Below are 20,984 nucleotides of genomic sequence, written 5' to 3'. Positions count from 1 at the left end.
TATCCCCAAATTATAACAGGATAATCGCCCATAAAAAAAGACGAGCCAAATTAATGACACTGCAGGCCTACAAATTCTCAAGAGGGCATGCGGGATATAGCTTGGCGGGCACTGTAAAGTTATACCAACAGTGCTTTGTCCCAGCTATACTCTATGGCCTAGAAGCGCTGGCTATGCAGGACCTAAACTGGCTCAACATTCTAGAGGGCCAGTATTGGCGAGCAGTGCTAGGTCTGGGGCCGTCCTGCTCTATGCAATATCTGAGGCTTGAGCTAAGTTGAACCTCTTTGAGGGGCATGGCCTTGCATGCTCGGGGAGTTTTCTATTTAAAATCTTGCACCGTTCCAAAATGTAAGCTACTTGCGATAGTGGGAAACAACTATGATACTGAGAAGGTCATGCAGGGGGGAAAATTTCAAGAATCTCAACAAATCACTTTTCCTAAAGATTGGTTGGATCCATGCAGCAAAGAAAATACGACCATTTATCCACTTGAAAAAATCATTTTGCGCAAAGACTGGTGTGAAAAAGGATTGTGACGCATTCCTCCATGAGTCGTGCAGCTATACTTGCATTTCTGAGAAGGGTACCGATTCTGGAGACTTGCAGGGAGGCTGACACCAAGTATTAAAAATAGTTCCACGTACCCAAGCACCGATCTCCCAAACAGAGCTTCCGCCATAGCATCTGAGCCCAAGCAATAGCGCTTTGCATATCTATGGAGAGTCAGCATTTGGCATATTGGTACCCGCTGAAAGCCTATACCATACATATTGGAACTAAAACAGGCAGCTGGAGGCTTTATTGGGAAATTTAAGGCTGCACTCCACATCTCACATCTATAGTCCATTGGCTTTTCTGATGCTTGTTTGTTCTAGTTAGCAATGGTCTGACCGCTCTTGATTCAGTAAAGCAACTGCTTATATCTGAGTAATTGACCTGTGTGTTATTTAACATAATGCACTACCATCTTTCAATTGCCCTTTTTGGTCAATTTAGGTGAATTACAAACTATAAAGTATAGGACAGAAACATAAAAGGTAGCCATTAGTAACCATGTGGGGTGGGGCATTTGTTGGCATCTGTATTGCTCAGGTGAATGAAGCATGTTGAAAACATGCCAGGAACTCTTGAATCTAAAACATCCTGGTAGTTTCTTTGTTTTTGTAAATGGTCTGCATATCTAACAGAACTTATGAAGCTAACAGTACATGGCAGGTATTGGTTACTCTTTGGTTTTAATCAAATCCCTCAAACGATTTCTTTTATTTGCAAGATGATGCATGACCTAAGCAAAAATGAAATGTTACCTATGTCTGTTGCTAAGCATATGTGTATCATTTTCTTAACCTAGGTGTATATGTAAGAGGATTGTATCTGGATGGTGCACGCTGGGACAGAAAAACCAAAAAACTTGGAGAATCAGTTCCCAAGATACTTTATGATTCAGTGCCCGTGGTAAGTATTACATGCTCTCCAAAAGTATGTATGTATTACAAAAACCTAGCAATGGCACAGTCTGTTCTCCTTCACCTTCCTGATTCTCTAGTCTGAGTCTACCCACACACCAAAGTACTAATTCTAACTGTGCTTCCTCTGCATATGCCAAGAGGATATGTCTTTATTTAGGTGAAATAATTCAACGAATTGCTCAAAAGGAAATTTATTTTTACGGTTTGTTCGATTCTTCAAATTGATCTCAATTTAATTTTATCACACACTCTGTACATGACTATTTTCTTTTGTTCCTACTAGATAGTCTCATTATCCTAGTTAAATGCTGTTTTTACTGACTAAATACTGGGAAACACACCTTACTTGTCATCTACCAACTCGCTGAATTGGACTGACCCTTCAGTTTTTGCTGCTTTTGGCTCTGACTCTCTCTTCTCACACTTCACAAGACGTGATCCTTCCGACTTGCTAGTAAGACCGACAGTCTTCCGCACACCTTACTGGCACTCAGTCTTTGGTACCTTCACCACCACTTGGTTCATATCTCCGAGCCGCACTCCTCATGAGATCTCGCTCTTGATACCGTTATACCATGCCATGACGTGTCTCTGCCGCGCCGTTTCTAGGGTCAGGCAATCCGTGCCATTAATGAACTGGGTCATGGAAGTAATGCGTTCCCACTTGAATTATTTTTAAGTTACTAAATCTTATTAAATAATTTGTCAATAGTTTCTGTGGTCAGTCTTATGCTTATCTAGAATGCCGTTAACGTCACAAACCTAGCAAACTGTTCTGATGAACACAAACTTAATGTAACTTAAGAAATACCCTATTATATATCGCTGTGACTGTTAGCAACTAAGAGATTCATTATTTAAATGCTGCTTCTGAATCCTATTTAAAAATGGTATTGCTTATGTACAAACAATTTCTTAATATTATTTCTACTTGCTGCACATTCATTAATTGATGAGTTGGTTGTAGATTCTTATTATGTCTTCCAATTCTCTCCTACTCGTTAAACTTCCATCCTTTGTCTTCAGAATTGTCTTTAAAAAACAGGAACTTCAAATGACATGTTTTACTGGCTCAATCAGTGATTAAACTTAGTTTGGAATGTTTCAACAGCATGAGTTAGCCTTCCAAGATTCCAGTTCCTTCATCTTGGTTTTGGGGGACACTCTGTCTGAATTGCAAGTAAGGGACTATATTTCAACTCCCTTTATCTCTACTGATCCACAAGTCTGCCAAAACACCTTCCTGATCTATGCACCACAGCCACACCGCTGCCTTTGCCTCTTACTCTGCTCAGCGCTCTCAATGTTTACAATCTTTCTCCTTACTCAAACCGTGATAGTCTGACCAGCTCTCCTTATATATTACAGCAGGCATGGTGATAAATAAAATGAGTGAAAGCTGTGCATGAGCTTGGAGCGGGCGGCACTTTGCTTTAACTGCAGTTTCCCTATATGAGTTTGATTGTGCAGCAGACTTCTCCACAGACAATGTTAGGTAATGGATAACCACCTTCATGGAATCAGACTGTGTCCTCCAGTGAGCTGCCTGACCCCATAACAGCCCAAGATAGGGTTTTCTACAGGCTCAACTTCCCGGCGGTACGAATTCTTGACAACCCTGAATAAGTACAGACTTGTGGCATAAGCTGCAGGCTGACCTTGTGCAAGCACAGATTGCAAGCTGGTTTATATCAGGTGTTCTCTGCAGGCTGCTTTGAGAAACCAGAAGGTCACCCACTAATCCCAGGGTATCTGTCATCCAGGTGGCCAGGACACAGCCATCGCTTTTGTATCTAGTTCCTGCGGGTGGACCAGTGCGGGAAGATCGCCTGGGTGAGGGTGTCTTTGGGGAGTGGGACACCAGATGGTGAGACGCAGTATCCCTTTCCTTGTAACACCTTTACCCCATCCTACCAGGTAGGATATTTAGGAACTATACCGTTCCTCCCCCCTTTTACAACACAAACACTTTCTCATGGACAGCCCGCTATGAGAGAAAACAGACTAACATCCGAGAAGAATATCTGACGTGTCCCAATACAATGGTCAGATAAGGTTAAGCAATTACTGACCATCACACACACCAGACTTCCATTACACTTTCCCACACAGATAAAAGGCGTAGCACAGGAGCACACTCTGAGCCAGGAAAAGCACATGAGGAAATGGCAGTTTCGAGACGGCAGCTGGCCGACCGAGGAAAACCGGCAAAACCGAAGGGGATGGCAAGGAGGGAAATTGCCTTGACCTTTTTCGAAAAGGAACCGTTACTTTCCATAGACCTAGAGAATAGAAAGCATAAGACCAGGAAACCAGGCTGAAGAATCCTGCATTGTGTGTTAGAGATACCCGGCGCCTTCCCGTGTCAATAATCAAGGTGGGGTGAATCACTAGCCACCCTGGCTCCTAGAACATAGTAGCGTCAGTGAGATCAACACAGCCGGTGAGTTCGGGAGACCGATACAAGGACGGTCTGTGTTGAAGCCAAGGTTGCAAGCAGCTGGAACAAACATTGTTAAAACGCGTGTGATAAGAGGTGCAAGTGAAGTTGTACTGCTGATGAGTGATTGAACTTTAAAGCAAGCTACAATACCTTTGACAGAGTGGTCTGGCACTGTGCAGGTGCTCAATTGAAGGTCTCCGTAAGGTATCCAGCTGAGAAGTGACAAAAGTAAATACATTTGGTCCGAACCGGGCAGAGGGAGATCTATCGAAGGAGAACAAATACATGTGAATCGAAGTGGTCCTGTGATGGGTCAAGCAAAATCCTGCACACAGTCGAAAATCTTCAATTTTGATAAAGTAGAGAAAGTTTGCAAAAGTACATGAATTTGGTCCGAACCCGACAGAGTGAGACCAATTGAAGGTTTTGTGTTAAAGTGGGTCTGAGCCCGACGGAGGGGGACCTTGGTTGAACAGTAAAACATCAGAGAAATTGTATAAGTAAAAATCCTGAGAAGAAAGGAACTTTAATGTTTTGGAATGTTGCATCAGGCTCTCTTAAATAAGAGACTTTGAATGGCAAAGAGACTTTGACACAGAAGTCTCTGATGTGGAAGTTTGGAACTGCATCCTGGGGCTAGAGGAGCCAGAGAGTGTGCTAAGCTTCAATCTGCTGCCTTGCCCCGTGCTGAAAACGTGGGCAAGAGAAGCTAACGGCTTGAATATCCTGACATATCATTTCTTTAAAACTTTCCTTTTGCATCACATTGTTTCCCACACTATTTGTATTTAGAAGTAAGGATTGGCAATTGGTTTATTAGTATAGACCCTTTTATTTTGACAGACACGGCTAGGATTGCGTTCGTATTATTATTTGATGGTTGTGGCTTGCTCCCATCTTTAGTGCTATGAGTCAGCGGTTGGCTATGCTTCGCAAGGTGCAGGCAGGCACACATGCGACTACCTGTCTAAAGAACAAAGGAGCTCGATATCCCTTCCGATGTGGACCGCAGCGCTTTGCAGCCCCATTCCTTAGGCAATGGAGATTGCCTTGGAAATGGGCTGTTGCGGCTGTCTTTCGAAACCAACGTGAACCACAATCCCCATCATGCTTGGTCACGTGTCAGGAGCAACAAATGGCTGTATAGAGCCTTGTTTCCTTCAGGTTTAAAGACGCATGAACTGCAGCAAAGGCCCATTCGACAAGGCCATCGTCTACCAGGACCACTAACTTGTTGACAACCCCTTTGATGAAGACCACCATTACTTTGATGACGACTACTACAACAAGAGTGGCTTTGTCTCCGAAGCCTCCACCTGCACCTGCTCCGGTTAAGACTTCAGCAGTAATGCCGCCAACTTTGCAGGTGCCCATCGTTGCCTCATTCCCAAAGGATTCGGGTAGGCTGAGGGACTTGCTGCCTCTGAAAGACTTCCTTCCGAGACCTGTGAGGGTGCTTGTGGGGTCCCCAAGGAGGTCTCCTCAGATCTATAGTAGCTCTGAGGACGAGCATCTGCCCGAGGGCTACTACTCCGGCCATGAAGGGCGCCAGGAGCCCATATCACAGGAGGGATCTCCACACCAGGAGCTGGATCAGCCTTTCAGTCCTGACCCTTTGCCGTTTGCTCTATTTTCTCCTCAGCCAGCACCCAGAGACATGTCGCTGGATAGCCTCAGCACCCTTAACACCTTGGTGTTGGAAATCCAACAAAGACTGCCTGCTGTCCCAGTGCAAGGCATGGCACACAGCCCTCCTAGGGCGCCGACCAGGAGTCTGCCCAGGCCGAAGCATCTGCCTAGCCCTACCAGGCCAAAGGCCCCTTCCTGACCAAAGCGTCAGCCGACACCGCCCCATATAGCCTTCACACCAGTGGAAGAGAGGCTACCAAGTACTGACACTGACACTGGTACTTAGACAGATACAATGGCTACCTATACAGGCAATTATGAGCATTAAGTCCCTGCTGATGGAGAACCCCTGGACACCGGCAAGCCTGTCAAGGATTCGACGCTGGACGAGATTGACCTATTCCATGGCACGATTTTGAGAGCGTCCAAACTGTTCAGCCTGGTGCCAGAGGAGAAGAAGAAAGAGTGGTTCCTCGTTCAGCAATGTGAGTCCTTGAGGAAGACCGTCATGTTGGATCTGTTGTTGGACAATGTCTGAGAGGAAAATTTGGTCCTGATAAAGACACCAAGTACCCTACCCTCCAAGAGAGACTGGCTGGAGAAGAAGTATAGTGTCCCGGACTCGGCCCCCAGGTGCCTGAGGTCCCAGCTTTTTCGTACTCATCCGCGGTCAGGAAATGAACCTCCAACCCATCTCCGTCTTCCATGGTTCCCCTGGATCAGGAGGGGAAGAAGTTGGATGCGGTGGGCAAACGCATCATTTACACCGCGGCTTCCACCGTCAAAGACGCCAATGCACTCACCATCCTTTCTCGCTATGATAGGTAGCTCTGGTATAAGCTTGGGCCAATATTGGACATCTCGCCGGACGACAAGAAGGCCGAAGCCCTGGCCCTGTTCCAGGAGGGCGAGGTGGCCTCTGACCATGCCATCACGGTGGCGCTAGACATAGTGGACTCCGGATCCACCAGATGGGTAATGACGTGGCCCTCTGGTGCCAGGGTTGTGTGAAGGCCACAAAATTCTGAAGGATGTACACTTAAGCCATGTTAAGAAAAGGGGCGATAAAGCCGGCCCCTCTGTGACTCAGGGGCCCCTCGAGTGTACTCCAGAGACTTTCTCGTACGGAAAAAGTCAGAAGAGTGGTGGCTGATCCTAGATTTAAGACACCTTAATAAGTGCTTGAAGTTTCAGAAGTTCAGGATGGTTACGTTGCAGCACGTGCCTGACCAGCTGGAGAAAGTGGATTTCCTGGTGACTTTGGACCTGGAGGACGCTTACTTACATGTCCCCATTCACCCAAGACATCGGCAGTTCCTGCAGTTTGTGGTCTTGGGTCATCACTATAAGTCTATAAGTTCAAGGCCATGCCCTTCGGCCTGAAATCGCTGCCAAGGGTGTTTACAAACTGCTTAGCCCCGGTGTTAGCGCAACTACGCCTCAGGGGCATCCACTTAAACCCTTATCTGGATGCCTGGCTCATCCGCTCCTGCTCTCACGCACTGGCGAACCAGCACACAGCAGAGACCATATGTCTTCTGACAGAGCTCGGATTCTCCATAAATTATCCAAGTCCTGCGATGATTCATCACAGAACGCTTTGTTCCTGGGTGCCCATCTCAACACGGTTGCATGCCTGTCTACCCCCTCGGAGGAGAGGGTGACGGCCTTCCTGGGGAAGGTGCAGCACCTGCTATCAGTACAATCTGCAACAGTACAAGCCATCAAGTCGCTTTTGGGCATGATGTCCTATTGCATCCAGCTTGTCCCCTTTGTAGGCTCTAAATGAGGCCTCTTCAAGAGTTTCTAGATGCAAGGTGGCTGCAGGTCACGGGCACCTGGACAGACACAATCGCCCCTGCCCAAGAGTTTCGTCAAGCTCTTTGATGGTTGGGAGTATGCTCACATCTCACGCAAGGAGCCTCCTTTCAAACCCCACCGTACCAGGCCACGGTCACCACGGATGCCTCCTTCGAAGGGTTGAGGCCCCACACTGGTCAGTCACACACCAGAGGCCTCTGGCTCCCAGAGGAAAAAGACCTGCACATCAATATCCTGGATTTCACCGCAGTCTTCTGGGTCCTCAAATCATTCCAACCTCAGCTGCAGGGGAAGGTGGTGCAGACCTTCACAAACAACACCACCACCATGTTCTACATCCGAAAGAGGGGTAGGATGTGCTACCCCCCACACTCTCCCTGGAAGCCCAGACCCTGTGGCACTGGGACATTCTTCAGGACATGTTCCTCATTCCCTTTCACCTGGCGGGCATCAAGAACACCACTGCAGATTCTCTCAGCAGGGAGCTGCAGTCCTGCCATGAGTGGGTACTTCATCAGGCTCAAGTATCCCTTCTCGTCCACAAGTGGGGTCAACGCCAGATCGACCTCTTCGTGATGGAGGCCACTCCAAGTGCCAGAGGTTCGCCAGCAGGTTTCTTTAGCGGAGGAGCCTAAGGGAGGTCTTCTCATTCCCATGGGATGGGCTCTTCCTGTACACCATCCCCCCAATACCGCTCCTGCCACATGTGATCAACACACTCAGACATTGTCATTGCAGGGTGATCCTCATTGCTCCAGCGTGGCCTTGACAGATCTGGTACCCACACTTGCTCTGTCTGTCAGTGGCTCTGTACATCCGTCTGTCTCCATGTCACAAACTTCTCTCCAGAGAAAATTTAACAATACTAGACCACAACCCAGCGTCGCTGAGCCTCACGGCCTGGCTCCTGCAGCCCTAGAGTTTAGGCATTAGTCCCTGCTGCTGGAGCGTAAGAAGATCCTGGACAAGGCCAGAGCTTCGTCTACGTTGTGCTACGGCCACAAATGGAAACAATTCACAGTGTGGTGCACGACGATTACACTGCTGCAAATCACAGCTCTGCAGCTTGTTCCATACATTCTTTCAGTGACAAGGCTTGCCTAGCTCATGCCTCCATCAAGGTGCATCTAGCTGCCAGATCCCGGTACACCAGTGCGCCTGGGTAGGCCCACCCTGTGGTCGCAGAGGCTCGTCAGGTCTTTTCCACCAGTGAAGGCTCCTGCTCCAGCTTGGTAGTTCAACATGACTTTGACTAAGCTCATGGGAGACCCATTTGAACCGATGCATCAGGCTCCTCTGAAATTTCTCTCGTGGAAGATGGCTTTCCTAGTGGCCCTCACCTCTGTCCATGCTCTCTTGCAAGAAGCCTTAGTTGTCCTTCCACACTACAAGGGTGGTGCTGCGGCCCCAACCCACCTGTATGCCGAAGGTTCCTTCTGAATTCCATCTCAATGAGTCTTTGGCTCGTTGCATTCGCTGGACGTTGCTCATGGCTTGAAGTTTTATGTGGCACACACGAAGGAACGTCAGAAGACACCTCAACTCTTTGTGAATTTTGGACTTGTGAATCACGGGGAGGCCCTGTCTAAGTCTTCCATATCCAGGTGGCTCTCTGCCTGAATCATGCACTGTCATCGTCTGGCCAACGGACCACTGCCAGGCTGGTCCATTCCACCAGAGCCATAGCAGAAACAACAGTGTTTCTCTATGTTCCATCTGCAGGGCTGCACCCGGGAGGCCCACCCCCACCCACACCTTCACGAGATTCTACTGCGTCAACAGGGATTCCAGAGAGGAGTCCTGGGTCGGCCAATCGGTGCTACACAACCTGTCTACTTGAGGGGAGTCTATTCCAGGGGTACGTGTAATGCTTTTATTGAGCCTTGCCCCCTCTCACGTTTGTGTAAATGTACTGATCTGTAATCGTATTCATGAGCATGAGAATCCATGCTGGAAAAGGAACAAGTTACATACCTGTAACTGTTCTCAAGCATGGGTCTGGCCTGGATTCACATGCAAGCCCTCCTTCCTTCCCCTCTGTGGCTCTTTTTGGTTCATACTGCCACTTTACGTGCTCTACCAAATCCTGAGACTGCCACCAGGGGTGGAGCTCAGGGAGATGACTGTCATTGGATGGGGGCAGTATGACCCAAAGCACAGTGATTGGTTATAGAGGAGACAAGCAGTTTTCAGGCTAAAGCAAAACTGCTTTCTTTTTTACAGATTATTCCCAGCCTGACAATGGGGAATATTCATAAGCACGTGAATCCGTGCCAGACCCATACTGGAGAACAGGAGTTACAGGTAAGTAACTTGGTACCTATCAAACCTTTTCACTGATTCCTTACATCAAAAGATACATTTGCTTGCAGCCGCTTAACAGAGGGTGTCTGGAAACATTTTGCAATCCGCTAAACCTTGGTACAACGACGAAGTGAGAGAGGCCAGAAACAGGTTGCCAGTTAGCGAGGGCATGGAGAAATGCACAAGACAAAAAATATCAGGCTGCCTTACTCGCAACAACTTCAAAATTATATACGCCTCATCAAACTGACTAAACAGTCTTACTATTCCAATCGTAGTCTAACTGGCTCGACAAGAAGTAAAGAATTGTTTAAAGTTGTTAGGGAATTGCACACCAATGTTCTTTTGAATCACACACCACTTCATCTCAAAAGCTCTGTGAGGATCTTTCTCACCTTTTTTTAAGATAAAATTCAACCTTTTTGTTGTTCTCTCTCGCTACCAGCATCATCTACCTCTGCTCTACATGAGGCCATGCGTAACAACCAACATTTTGCAATTTTTCCACCATATCTATGACACGCCAGGTCAGTGCCATAGCCTCCTCCGCTGCCCTCACCACAAAGATCATCAACGCGGTTAAGCCATTCCTGTCAACCAAAAACCACCTATCAATTGCCAGAGTCGGCAGCAAGCTTGGCTACTGTAATGCCCTCTTCCTAGGCACCTCTGCCAAAAGCCTCAACAAGCTCCAAGTGACACAAAATAATGCCCTCAGAGCAGCATTGAGTATCCCTAAAAGGGAACACATCTCCCAGCCTAGGAAAGACGCACGCTGGCTACTGATTAAAGAACGCATTCTCTTTAAAACCATGGCCATTACACACAAGTGCCTGTCACTTAAAGCCCCTCCCTACCTTTCGGAGAGGATCACCCTCAACTCCTCATCCATACCCACTAGAGCATATCTCTCAAACCAAATCTATGTCCCCTCCTTCAAAAGGTCAAAAGCAGGAGGCTCCAGCTTTCAACACCTAGCCCCCAAAAACTGGAATGCCCTCCCCACTGCACTCAGAAATTGAAAATCTTATGCTGTATTCCGCAAAATGCTGAAAACCAAATTGTTCAGCTAATCATGCCATTTCTCTGTAACCTGCACCATTCTCACTGGCCTGTTATGCTGTTCCTCTGTAACCAAAGAACACGCACATCTTTCTTCTGCTGTCTATATTGTCTGCATTGTTGTTCCATCTATTTAAGTCTGTACTAAGCACATTTATGTAACAGCGTCATGATGTCCTAGGGCCGCTGGGCGCTATATAAATTCAAATAAATAAAATATCTGAATCCATTTTACTTAAAGTTATGGATTCTCGCCATCTCTCTGGTTCCCCCTTTGACGGTTGCCCAGCTAAAATGCTCAAACTACTAAGATCTTGTGTAATCTCCAATTTGTGCCTCATTATTTTCACTCACTAATTAGCGAAGATAGCTGTGATCTCTCCTCTTTTTTCAAACATTATTTGCGTGCTTTGGTTATCAGACAAACCTTTTGCACCAACACAATTAAATTACATAAATACATACATTTTCATTATTTAAACATTAGTTATTCATCATATAGCACATTTATCAAATGTTACAAAACAATTCTAAAAATACCAATCATTCAAAGGTATCCATGTTCTAAAACAGTTATATCCAAATAATTAAACACACTTGCATCATCCATTTAGCATCAATTAATCGTAGTCAACATGAGGTAGGTCAATTAATTGATAATAACTTCTGCAAATAGTGTGGGTATATTAGTAATTTTATAATAACTCAGCCACTCAAATATGGTAGCCACACCCTGTTATGATCAATGCACTGGCAGAGTACATTGCTATTGCAGCCCAGAATTGATCTTGGGAGATTGATGTTAAGTCTCCTACCAGTGTTGAATAACCTCTTATGTAATATTGATTCAGGTTGTGGCAGCCCGTTCAGTGTATGTCTTGTTGTTTCCACACTGGTTTTACAAAGTTCGAATTTCTATCTTCTGCAGGAATACCTTCCCAAGCTCTAATGTACTCATAACAAGGTAATACATTAAATCACAACATTATTAGGAGACACTTGAGGTCATAACTACTATATTTCAGGAGGTAGTCACTTCCTATACTAAATCCCTGACTAGCATACTCTCTGTAATGCTTTTTATTACTCAGTGAATCCAAATCCAGTGATACATCCCAAAATCTGGCTTTGGTTCTCGGTTTAGTATAAAAGTTGCTTAAGAGTTCCGTGTTCTCAAATGGGGGTTCCAAACAGAGGGACTCTAGCAGTTTTTCTGATGATATAATTATATTTTTCATCAGTGGGTTACTGTTCTTTATTTTATTATCTCTTTCTATGAAACCCATCCTCGTATCCTCTTATTGGATTCTGCATCTTGAGCTTAATATATAATTTACACTGTTGGACCTGCCAGAGAACCCTTAATGATGTGAGACCTAATTCACATCTAAAGGCCTCTATAGGTACTAATCTAGGAAGTCTCAGAATCAGCCTCCAGAGCTTTCCCTCTACTCTGTTAAACCACTGTATGTGTTCTTCACTGAGCACCTCAAGCCCATATAAAAAGCTTGGTATTATGCCTATCCTGTATATCTGTAGGTAACCCTCTCTTGAGTGGCCACCCATACTGGCAAGACATTGTTTGGTAATATTCCATTTCCTTATTACCTTTTTTGTACATTCTTCTTCATACTGTTTTTAAGTAGGGTTTGCAAAAATGGTCAATCCAAGATATACAAATGACGGGACAACCTCAAGTACTATCCCGTTTAATTCCCAATTAAACTTTGATTTACTACTTTGAGATGCTCCAGTTACCATCCAGTTACCATCACCTTTGTTTTTGTTAAGTTCATCTCCATATTATTTTCTGTAGCATAGGAGTACAATGCTTTAATTGATTGCTGCAGACCTATAGGAATATTGTCCTGGACCAAGGTGTCGTTCACATAGGCGAGCCATTTTATCTATTCCTTTCCTATAACAGGGGGCGGGGGGAAGCTCGAATTTCATCAAGGGCTTTAGCCATGTCTTCTAGGTATAAATTAAACAGTATGGTGTTAATACGCAGCCTTGTCTGAGGCCTATGTTTGTCTTTATGGCTAGTTTGACTCTCCTCTGTGTCCAAACAGACTGTCACTGTGGTCCCGGTATGCACTGCCATAACAAGTCGTGGGCACATTACCCAATTCCTTAATTTCGACCATAACCATGATCCATCCACCCTATCAAATGCGGATGAATCCTATGTTCGACTCTAGAAATTAAATAGTGCTTTACCGATATATAGTCCAGTGTCCCCATCCCGGTTCTATAACCAGTTTGTTGACTCGACAGTAGTACATTTTGTGCGATCCAAGCTTTTATTTTTCTTAGTAGCAGTGTTGCAAATATTTTCTGTCATGGCCAACATTCAATATTTTGCCAGGTCCATCCATTTTTTTGCACTGGTATAAATTTAGCTTCATGCCAGCTCTCGGGAACACCCCCACCCTGCCATATTTTAAAAACAATTATATTATTGGCATTTCACATTTTTCCATAACATTCCCCCGTCATCCTACCCCACCCCCTCATCAGTACAGTAAAGAGGTATTAAGCAATGTCTAAAAACCAAATATTTTGTGGGCACAGTTGAATCCGATAATTGTCCTTCAAATAGTCCAGCAACATACCCCAGTCCTGTCTGAATTTTTTGTCTTCCCTTCCTATATTGTACGTTACCCATTCCATTGCCAGAACATGCCAAAGTTTATAAAACCATTCATGATGTGATGGGGCCATTTCTTTTTTCAAGTTTCTTGCAATCACCAAAAGGGCCGTCAAAGATAATACCATAAATGTCTTTTTGTGAACCTGATCTTGTGGAGCTGCATCTTTTTTCCAAAGACCCAAAAGACAGTCCCATGCTTCCATTGATATATTTGCCCACACCACCTCCTGTAGTGTCTGGTTTACTTGGCCCCAGAATGGTGTCAAGACTGGGCAGGACCACCCAATATGGAGCCAGTCCCGTTGCCCTTCACACTTCCGCCAACAGTCCTGCAAGATCCCTTTAAACATCGCATTAGGTCTCACCGGTATATAGTGAGAATTGTATACCACATTTAGCTTCAGAATATTTTGCCAGAGCGTCTCCCATTCCTAATCGGTTATCTGGCGATCCAATGTACCCTCCCATTTATCCATATATTCCCACTTTTCCCGGGATCCACCTTCAGAGAGAGTAAAGAGTAGAATGCAGAGATTAAATGTGTATCCCCTGTGTGTTACGTGATACATTTCTCAAACATAGTGAGTTGTCTGCTGGGAGACCCAATGTCAAAGCTAGAGGTAACTAAGCTGATCATTTTCCGTAAGCGTGAAGGATTGTTTACATTGCTCAAACGTTTTGACTTTTTTACCTTGCAGCAAATCTTAAGGTTGTATGCAGCCTGCTTATGATATATGATATGATATGTTATTTATAATGCGCTTAATACCCAGAGGTTTCTAAGCGCGGACCCGGGGATCGAACCTGTGTGCCTCTGTGTCTTCTTGCTTCCAAGGTGAGCTTGTTGCCCCTGAGCTCTCATTGCCCCCGAGCTATCCTTCCCTCCGTTTCCCAAAAGCTCATTTTCCCATCCTTACAGTAAACTGAGTGTTATCCCATATAGGTGTGAAGGGCCCCGGAATAGTTGATATGTGCTTTTGTCTTAACACTTCATCCCACACTTCGCCTACAAGTGCAGTTATTCGCAAAGCCTTCATGCTCATAGAGCGATCAGTCCGCAGTAACCATAACACCTCTTCTAATGGGCCGCCCGCTACAGCTCTATCCAGGTCAACCAAAGTTTACTTTCATCAGCTGAGAACCATTGTTTCAGTACTGTCAACTGGGCCGCCCAGTAGTAAATTCTAAAGTCAGGAAAGGCCATACCCCCCCTATGCCTTGGGGCCATTAAGGTTCATAATGCCACCCGCTGTCTTTTATTATGCCAAATAAAGGTTGATAAGATGCGGTTAAGCGTCCTGAAAAACCTCCTGGGAATCGATATTGGCAATGCCTGGAAATAATAATTAAAGCACAGTAAGGTCACCATTTTTATCAAAGCCATACCCCACAGCCACGATATATATATAGAGGATTCCACCTTTGTAGGCCTTCTCTCATAGTTTTGAGCAATAAAGGATAATTTCCCTCACACAATGTGGCCACAGATTTAGATATGTAGACACCTAAATATTTAATTTTCTCTTCTGCCCATGAGAATTGGGTACAGCCCAACATTTCCTCTGTTGTATCCTTTGGTAGTGTAAGGTTGAGCATTTCGGATTTATGGGGATTAACCTTCAGACCCAAGACCTCCCAGAATATTGCCTGTTCCGAGGAGATCGCCTTCAGAGATTCAACGGGATCTGATATAGCTAATAAGATGTCATCGGCGAATGCCATTATTTTGTGTTCCAACCCCCCAAAATGGACCCCTTTAACCCAGGCGCTTCACGTATACGCTGCAGGAAGGCTTCTAAGTAAATTGCATATAGCAAGGGGGATAGTACCGCTATATGCGATTCAACTAGAACCCAACAATTGCCCATTGATAGATAAGCAGAGGGATGGAGTTTGATAGTTTGTTTTGTATCCTATGAAGAAACTGTTTACCAAAGCCCATTTTTCTCATTGTTTGAAAGAGAAAAAGCCATTCTATGCGATCAAACGCCTTTTCAGCGTCTAGTGCTAGAGGTACCACAGGAAGTCCCAATTTCTCCACTTTCTCAATTAGATGACATACTCTCCTTAAGTTATCAAAGGTTTTACAGTGTTTTATAAACCCAGCTTGGTAAGGTCTAATTAACATATGGAGTTTATCCTCCATTCGTGAGGCGAGTATCTTGGTAAATATTTTAGCATCAATGTTGTCTCGGGAGGATAGCTCAGGGGCAACGTGCTCATCTTGGATGCAAGATGACATGGAGCACCACAGGTTCGATCCCGGGTCCACGCTTAGAAACCTCTGGGTATTAAGCGTGTTAAAAATAACCTATCATAGCATATCAGAGCATGTTAATTAACGCTATTGGGCGATATGACCCGTGGCGTGTCAGATCCTTCCCCTGCTTCGGGCATAACACTAATTTCACACTTGTTCATGGATGCAGTAATGCATCCCGCCTTTTCAAACTAGCTATATAAACATGTTAAGTGGGGGGCTAAAATTAATTAATATTTCTTCTAGAACCCAGCTGTGAAGCTGTCTGGTCCTGGGGCCTTTTTTTGTGGAAGTTGTTTAATAGCTGCATGAACTTCCTCTTCTGTGATGTCCTCCTCCATTTCCTCCCAGTCAGAATTTGATCGTTTCGGAAGAATTACTACTTTGAGATATGTGTTCAGCGAGTCCTCCTGTAGTCTATCAGATCAATATAGCGTCCCATAGAACCTCTCAAAACACCCTATAATTCCTTCTGTGTTCGTCGCTTTCTTCCCATCCCCTTCTTTAATTTTTAAGATTGGTTGGGTAGTTGTTCTCTGCCTTAATTGTTGTGCCAATAACCGACCGCTCTATTTCCTTCTATATAATAATATTGTTTAGTTTTAATTAGGGTCCTTTCTGCTTTGTTTTGCTCTTAAGTGTCTTCTTATGGCTCTATGTTTTCAGTGTTTCCCTCATAGGGAGATTACTAATTTTTGGCATTATGATCTGTAATTGAGTCTCTAAAGTCCTCCTCGAATCACCGGCTCATCTTCTCCTTCAGGGCTTTATGGGCTATCAACTCCCCCCTAATTACCGCTTTGAAAGCATCCCACCAAATCCCAGGGGCGGTAACTACAATCACGTTGTCCCTAAGATAGGTCAGAATTCTATCCTCTATCTCCCCCGAAAAGACTGTGTCTGCTCAAATCCAATCTGGTAACACCCAGTTCCATAGCCCCCTATTCCCAGGTGTCATGGTCAGATGAATCTCCAGGGGCGCATGATCCGAAAGCGCAATTGATCCATAGCTCTCAACTTGCATGCTTTTGGCGGGTGTCACCCTCCCTTGTAAACAGCTGACTCACCCGCCAAGCCTCTTGCACAGCCATTCCCTTCAAAGTGCTTTCATCCGCCAAAAACTAAAACGGGTGTTTTCACCCACCTTTTCGACACAAATGGTTGTGAGCTATGATTGATCCCAGAGCAACTTCCTGGAGTCGTCCTACGATTCTAGGCGAAACCCAAATGTAATCTATTCGTGATTGAGTTTTGTGGATATGTGAATAAAATGTAAATCAGGCTTCCATTTCCCTCTCCGCTTACCACACATCAACTAAATCTTATTGTGTAAATTTGTCTTTCATTTGTTATGATAGTGTAGTTCGAGCCGTGAAACCCAGTCGACTAGAATCTATTCGCACATCCCACATTGTGTTAAAATCCCCTGTCAGTATTAAATGGCCTTCCACTACTTTTTTAAGTACCGCTAATGTTGTCTTCAGGAAACAATCCTGTCCCACATTTGGTGCATGCATTGTCTCTGCAGTAAATATTTCACTTTGAATGCGAATTTTACAAATAGGTACCTGCCCTGTTTGTCACTTGTTGAGTACAATATGAACTCCTTTTTCCTAAACGCGATCAGGACCCCCGCTTTCTTCTCATTCATATTAGCCTGGAATATCTGTGGGTAACTTTGTAATTTAACGTGCAATTTGTCCTTTCTACAGATATGTGTTTCTTGGAGCGCAAGAAAGTCTGGTTTCTCGTGCCTCAGGAATGATCCCAGCTTACTGCCGAGTTTACACCTCGGATATTATATGTACGCACTTTAAACCCCATAGTTAATACTATATTCTAACCAATCTTTTCCCTTTTCATTGCACCTTAATCTCTATGCCCCACATAGTTCCACCAGACTTTAGTGGATCTCTTCTTTCTTGAGTTTAAAATAGAATGCACACCTCCCACTTCTTAAAAGTTGTAGAACTCTTCTTCCCCTGTCCACCTCCCCATACCATGCTGGTACATGTGTCCTAGTGACAACCTCTGTAGTACCCGCCCATGTGCCAGTAATCTACCCGGGAACAACCAACTGTGGAGAGATAAACTAACCCTCTCAAAGAGATCTCAATTCAGTCCCCCGTTTAATCCCTGATTCTCGTCTCGACCTTCCATCGCCAATCCTGTTCACCCTCCCCTATTTCTAAACGTCTCATCCAAAATGTTCCATGTATCTGATTTATCTGGGCCCCATTGCCTTCACCCCTCAGACTGTGGCATGTCCTTCCCTTTGTCCCAGCCTTTCAGAGTTTGAGCGATTCTGTTGTCTCGCTTTTCCTTGGACCATTCCCATTGTCACTGTTGCCGAGTGGTTCCTCCTCCCGCATCCGCCGTCCTAGTTCGAGCTCTGCTTTCCGATGCTACAACATCCAGCCCTTCTTCACATGTTGTGAATCGAAATTGACTCCCCTACCAAGAAAATAGCAATCAAAAGGGGAAAGTCCACCTGTACCGTACCTTCTCCCAGTTGAGAATGCTGGTGACTGGATTCATCTGCCTTCTTTTGAACATGGTGGAAAGTGCAAAATCTTGATAGAGCTGTACTTATGAGCCACTGATCGTTAGATACAATCCTGTCCGTGACGCCCTCAAATCTCCCTCCTTCTGCCCATATGATGTAAATGCGGAATATACGTCCTGGGGTCGAGCCCCCGGTTCTTTCCTGGGAGGTCCCACCCTATGAATGCGATCCAAGAGGACATCATCCAACAGAATTTCTAGGAGTAAGTCCGCACACAGAGTTTGTATTGAGTGTTTAAGATCTTTATCTGTAATTTCCTCTGGAACATTCTTAATGTGAATATTAGATCGCCTTGACCTATTCTCCAAATCTTCACACTGGATTCCCAGATTGTGTGTAATCCCTGTGAGCTGTTCCAGGGTTTCATCGTTTTTCTGTGAATCGTCTACCAATTCTTGTAGAGCGCGTTCTGCTGTGTCTACAGGTTCACCTAATTTTGCGATATCCCCCTTTATTTCTTGGACCGCAGTTTTTATATTGCTCTTACCATGGTGATCTTTTCTTGAAAACACTCCTGGAGTGTTTCCCTTAGGCGCTGCTGATGATCAGCCAAGCATCACATTAGTTTCTTTTTTGAGTTTGCCATTGTTTCTCCCCGTTCTATAGTCACTGTAATCCAGTGATAGTTGTCTTGAGGATCGGGTCTCGCTGAGAGAACCTTTCACCTCTGATTGCCGGAACTTTGGAATTGTCCCCTCTGCCCCTCGAGTGTTCGCCTTGGAGGGTGTTGAGGAGCCTTTAGGACGTCTTCTCCCTTTAGCATTGGACATATGATTCCTTAGTCTTTCCCCACTTAGGAGCCCACTGAACGACCGTCTGATAACTGAAGCCTTTGTTTTATCCACCGCTCATTAGTTTATGGCTCTCAATAGCTATCATTTCCATGTACATTTCCATGTCACTATCTCCAACCTTCAGATCCATCTATGCAGTAGTGTGTACTTTTGACCTTCTGTCCTTAGACTCTCAATCTGAAAGGGGGTGTGTATGACTCAGTAATGTCATTCCCCCAGGAGTTCCCAATAGTCAAAGTCTCCTTTTCACCTTTAGGGACCTTGTTTCCCACTAATGCTGTCCCCGCCCTCTTGTCAATTATTAAAAGGCTCAATCTTTAATTATATGCTTGAGGATAGGAAAGGGCTGCATAGTTCTCTGTGCCAGCGTTCAGTTCCCCAGGTTACCGCACCCCTGGGATGGTCCTCTGTACATTCACTTTTGTTCTCCAGGCCCCTGCTCCTCCTCACCTGTTCCACTCGCCGTGTCACAGTGGATTCTAAGAATGCTTGGCGTTCCTTTATGTGTGCGCAGGATGAGGCTCCACCCACTTTCACTATGCGATTGTCACCGGCACCAGATACTGAAGTCCTCACTTTTGGGCTGCCGTGCCTAGCCACCTTCATGCATTCATGAAGTCCATTTGCAGTCACCAGGGGGTATAGCTTCTTATACTTTCCCAGCACTGTGTTTTCTTCTCCGTTATTTTACTCCGTCATTTGGCACCTCCCCCTAGCCACATGGAGGAGAGTGCCTCTTCTCATGATGCCTCCAGTTCTCCTTCTCTTCAGTTTTCACCCGTGGGTACCGCTTCAACTATAAGTGATCCGCCGCCTTGCTAACAGTTCTTAATGGGATGATGCCACGCAGTCGCCTCCCGTGTTGCAGGGTCTCACAGGATTCACTCGATCTTGCCCAAAGTCCTTAAATGTGCACGGGTCTTTGCTTCATGTATGGAAGGGGTTGGGGCTCACACACCTGCTTACTTTCTCACGCTTGGGGGAGGGAGAGATGGCGTAAATTGCTCCTTTCAAGTTAAGTTTAGCATGTCCTCCTTCTAACGACGACCATCTTGGAATCCCCAATTCTGCCATATTGAAGTAAACATTCTAAATAGTATTGGGGCCCAACTGGTTGGATCATGTTTTATTACCACGTAGGATAGGCCATCTGGGCCGGGGGCCCGTGAAGCCTTCAGTCTGGTGTCACGTTCAAAATGTCATCCAGGGAGGCCACCAGGGGGCGCGCAGGCAATGGCTGCCTGATCGCATCGCTCCCGCCGGATCCGGTCTTTCAGAGGGTATTGAGCCCCCCCCGGAGGCCCACCGGCACTTTCCGGCCGATCAACCCCCCGGGCACCCCCGAGGCCAAAGAACGGCGTCTGCAGACCCCGGGAAGCCCGAGATCAAGTCCCGCGGGAAGTCAAGATACGCGGCCCGCCCGGCCGCAGAACCAGCAGGGCAGCGGAGCCTTCCGGCGTATTCCCGGACTACACGCGGCAAGAGGCGGGCGGAACGTAAGCCAGCCCCGACTGGAGCCGGAGACCAGCACCGGGAGCAGGCAGTGGAGACGGGACAGCGCAGTCCCGGAGCAATCCCCCGTCGGGTCGCGTCGGAGGCCTTCCCGCGCCTTCTGGCCCGGCCACTGCAGAGGACGGGCCCCTCCTCCCCCGCCGGGGCTGAGGATCCGCGGGCGGCGCGGCGGGAGCGGGCCCCCATGGGGAATCTTTGGATCCGTGCCGGAGATCGGAGGTGAGGGGGGCGCGCTCGAGCTCTTGCCCCCCTCCTGCCTCAGGCCGCTTCCCGGGTGAGTGGCCCCCGCTGAGGGACGGTGGGGCGAGTGCCCGCCCGGAAGGATCTCCCCCCGACCACTGTGGGGATCTGTTCTAAGTGAAAAGGAGACAAGAGCTGCGACCTCGACATAGGGTGTGAGGCCCCCGCCGGGCGACGGTGGGGCGTGTGCCCGCCCTCGGCCTGGTGAAGCTTTCCCCCCGAGGCGCG

General features: G+C 46.2%; 1 protein-coding gene across 2 annotated transcripts in view; it reads left to right on the top strand.

Moving 5' to 3' along the window:
- DNAH7 (dynein axonemal heavy chain 7) overlaps positions 1 to 20,984 on the top strand; it is a 1,167,586-nt gene that overhangs the window by 1,065,266 nt on the left and 81,336 nt on the right. For both annotated transcript variants that reach the window (XM_069615701.1, XM_069615700.1), the window contains one exon: positions 1,355 to 1,458. In XM_069615701.1, coding sequence (XP_069471802.1) covers positions 1,355 to 1,458 — 104 coding nt within the window. The remainder of the gene's footprint in view (positions 1 to 1,354; positions 1,459 to 20,984) is intronic.

Source organism: Ambystoma mexicanum, chromosome 9, assembly GCF_040938575.1.
Source record: "Ambystoma mexicanum isolate Mex_15411 chromosome 9, UKY_AmexF1_1, whole genome shotgun sequence".
In the NCBI taxonomy this organism is placed as follows: domain Eukaryota; kingdom Metazoa; phylum Chordata; class Amphibia; order Caudata; family Ambystomatidae; genus Ambystoma; species Ambystoma mexicanum.
The sequence above is the reverse complement of the archived record's forward strand: the minus strand, read 5'-3'. Positions and strand labels throughout refer to the sequence as shown.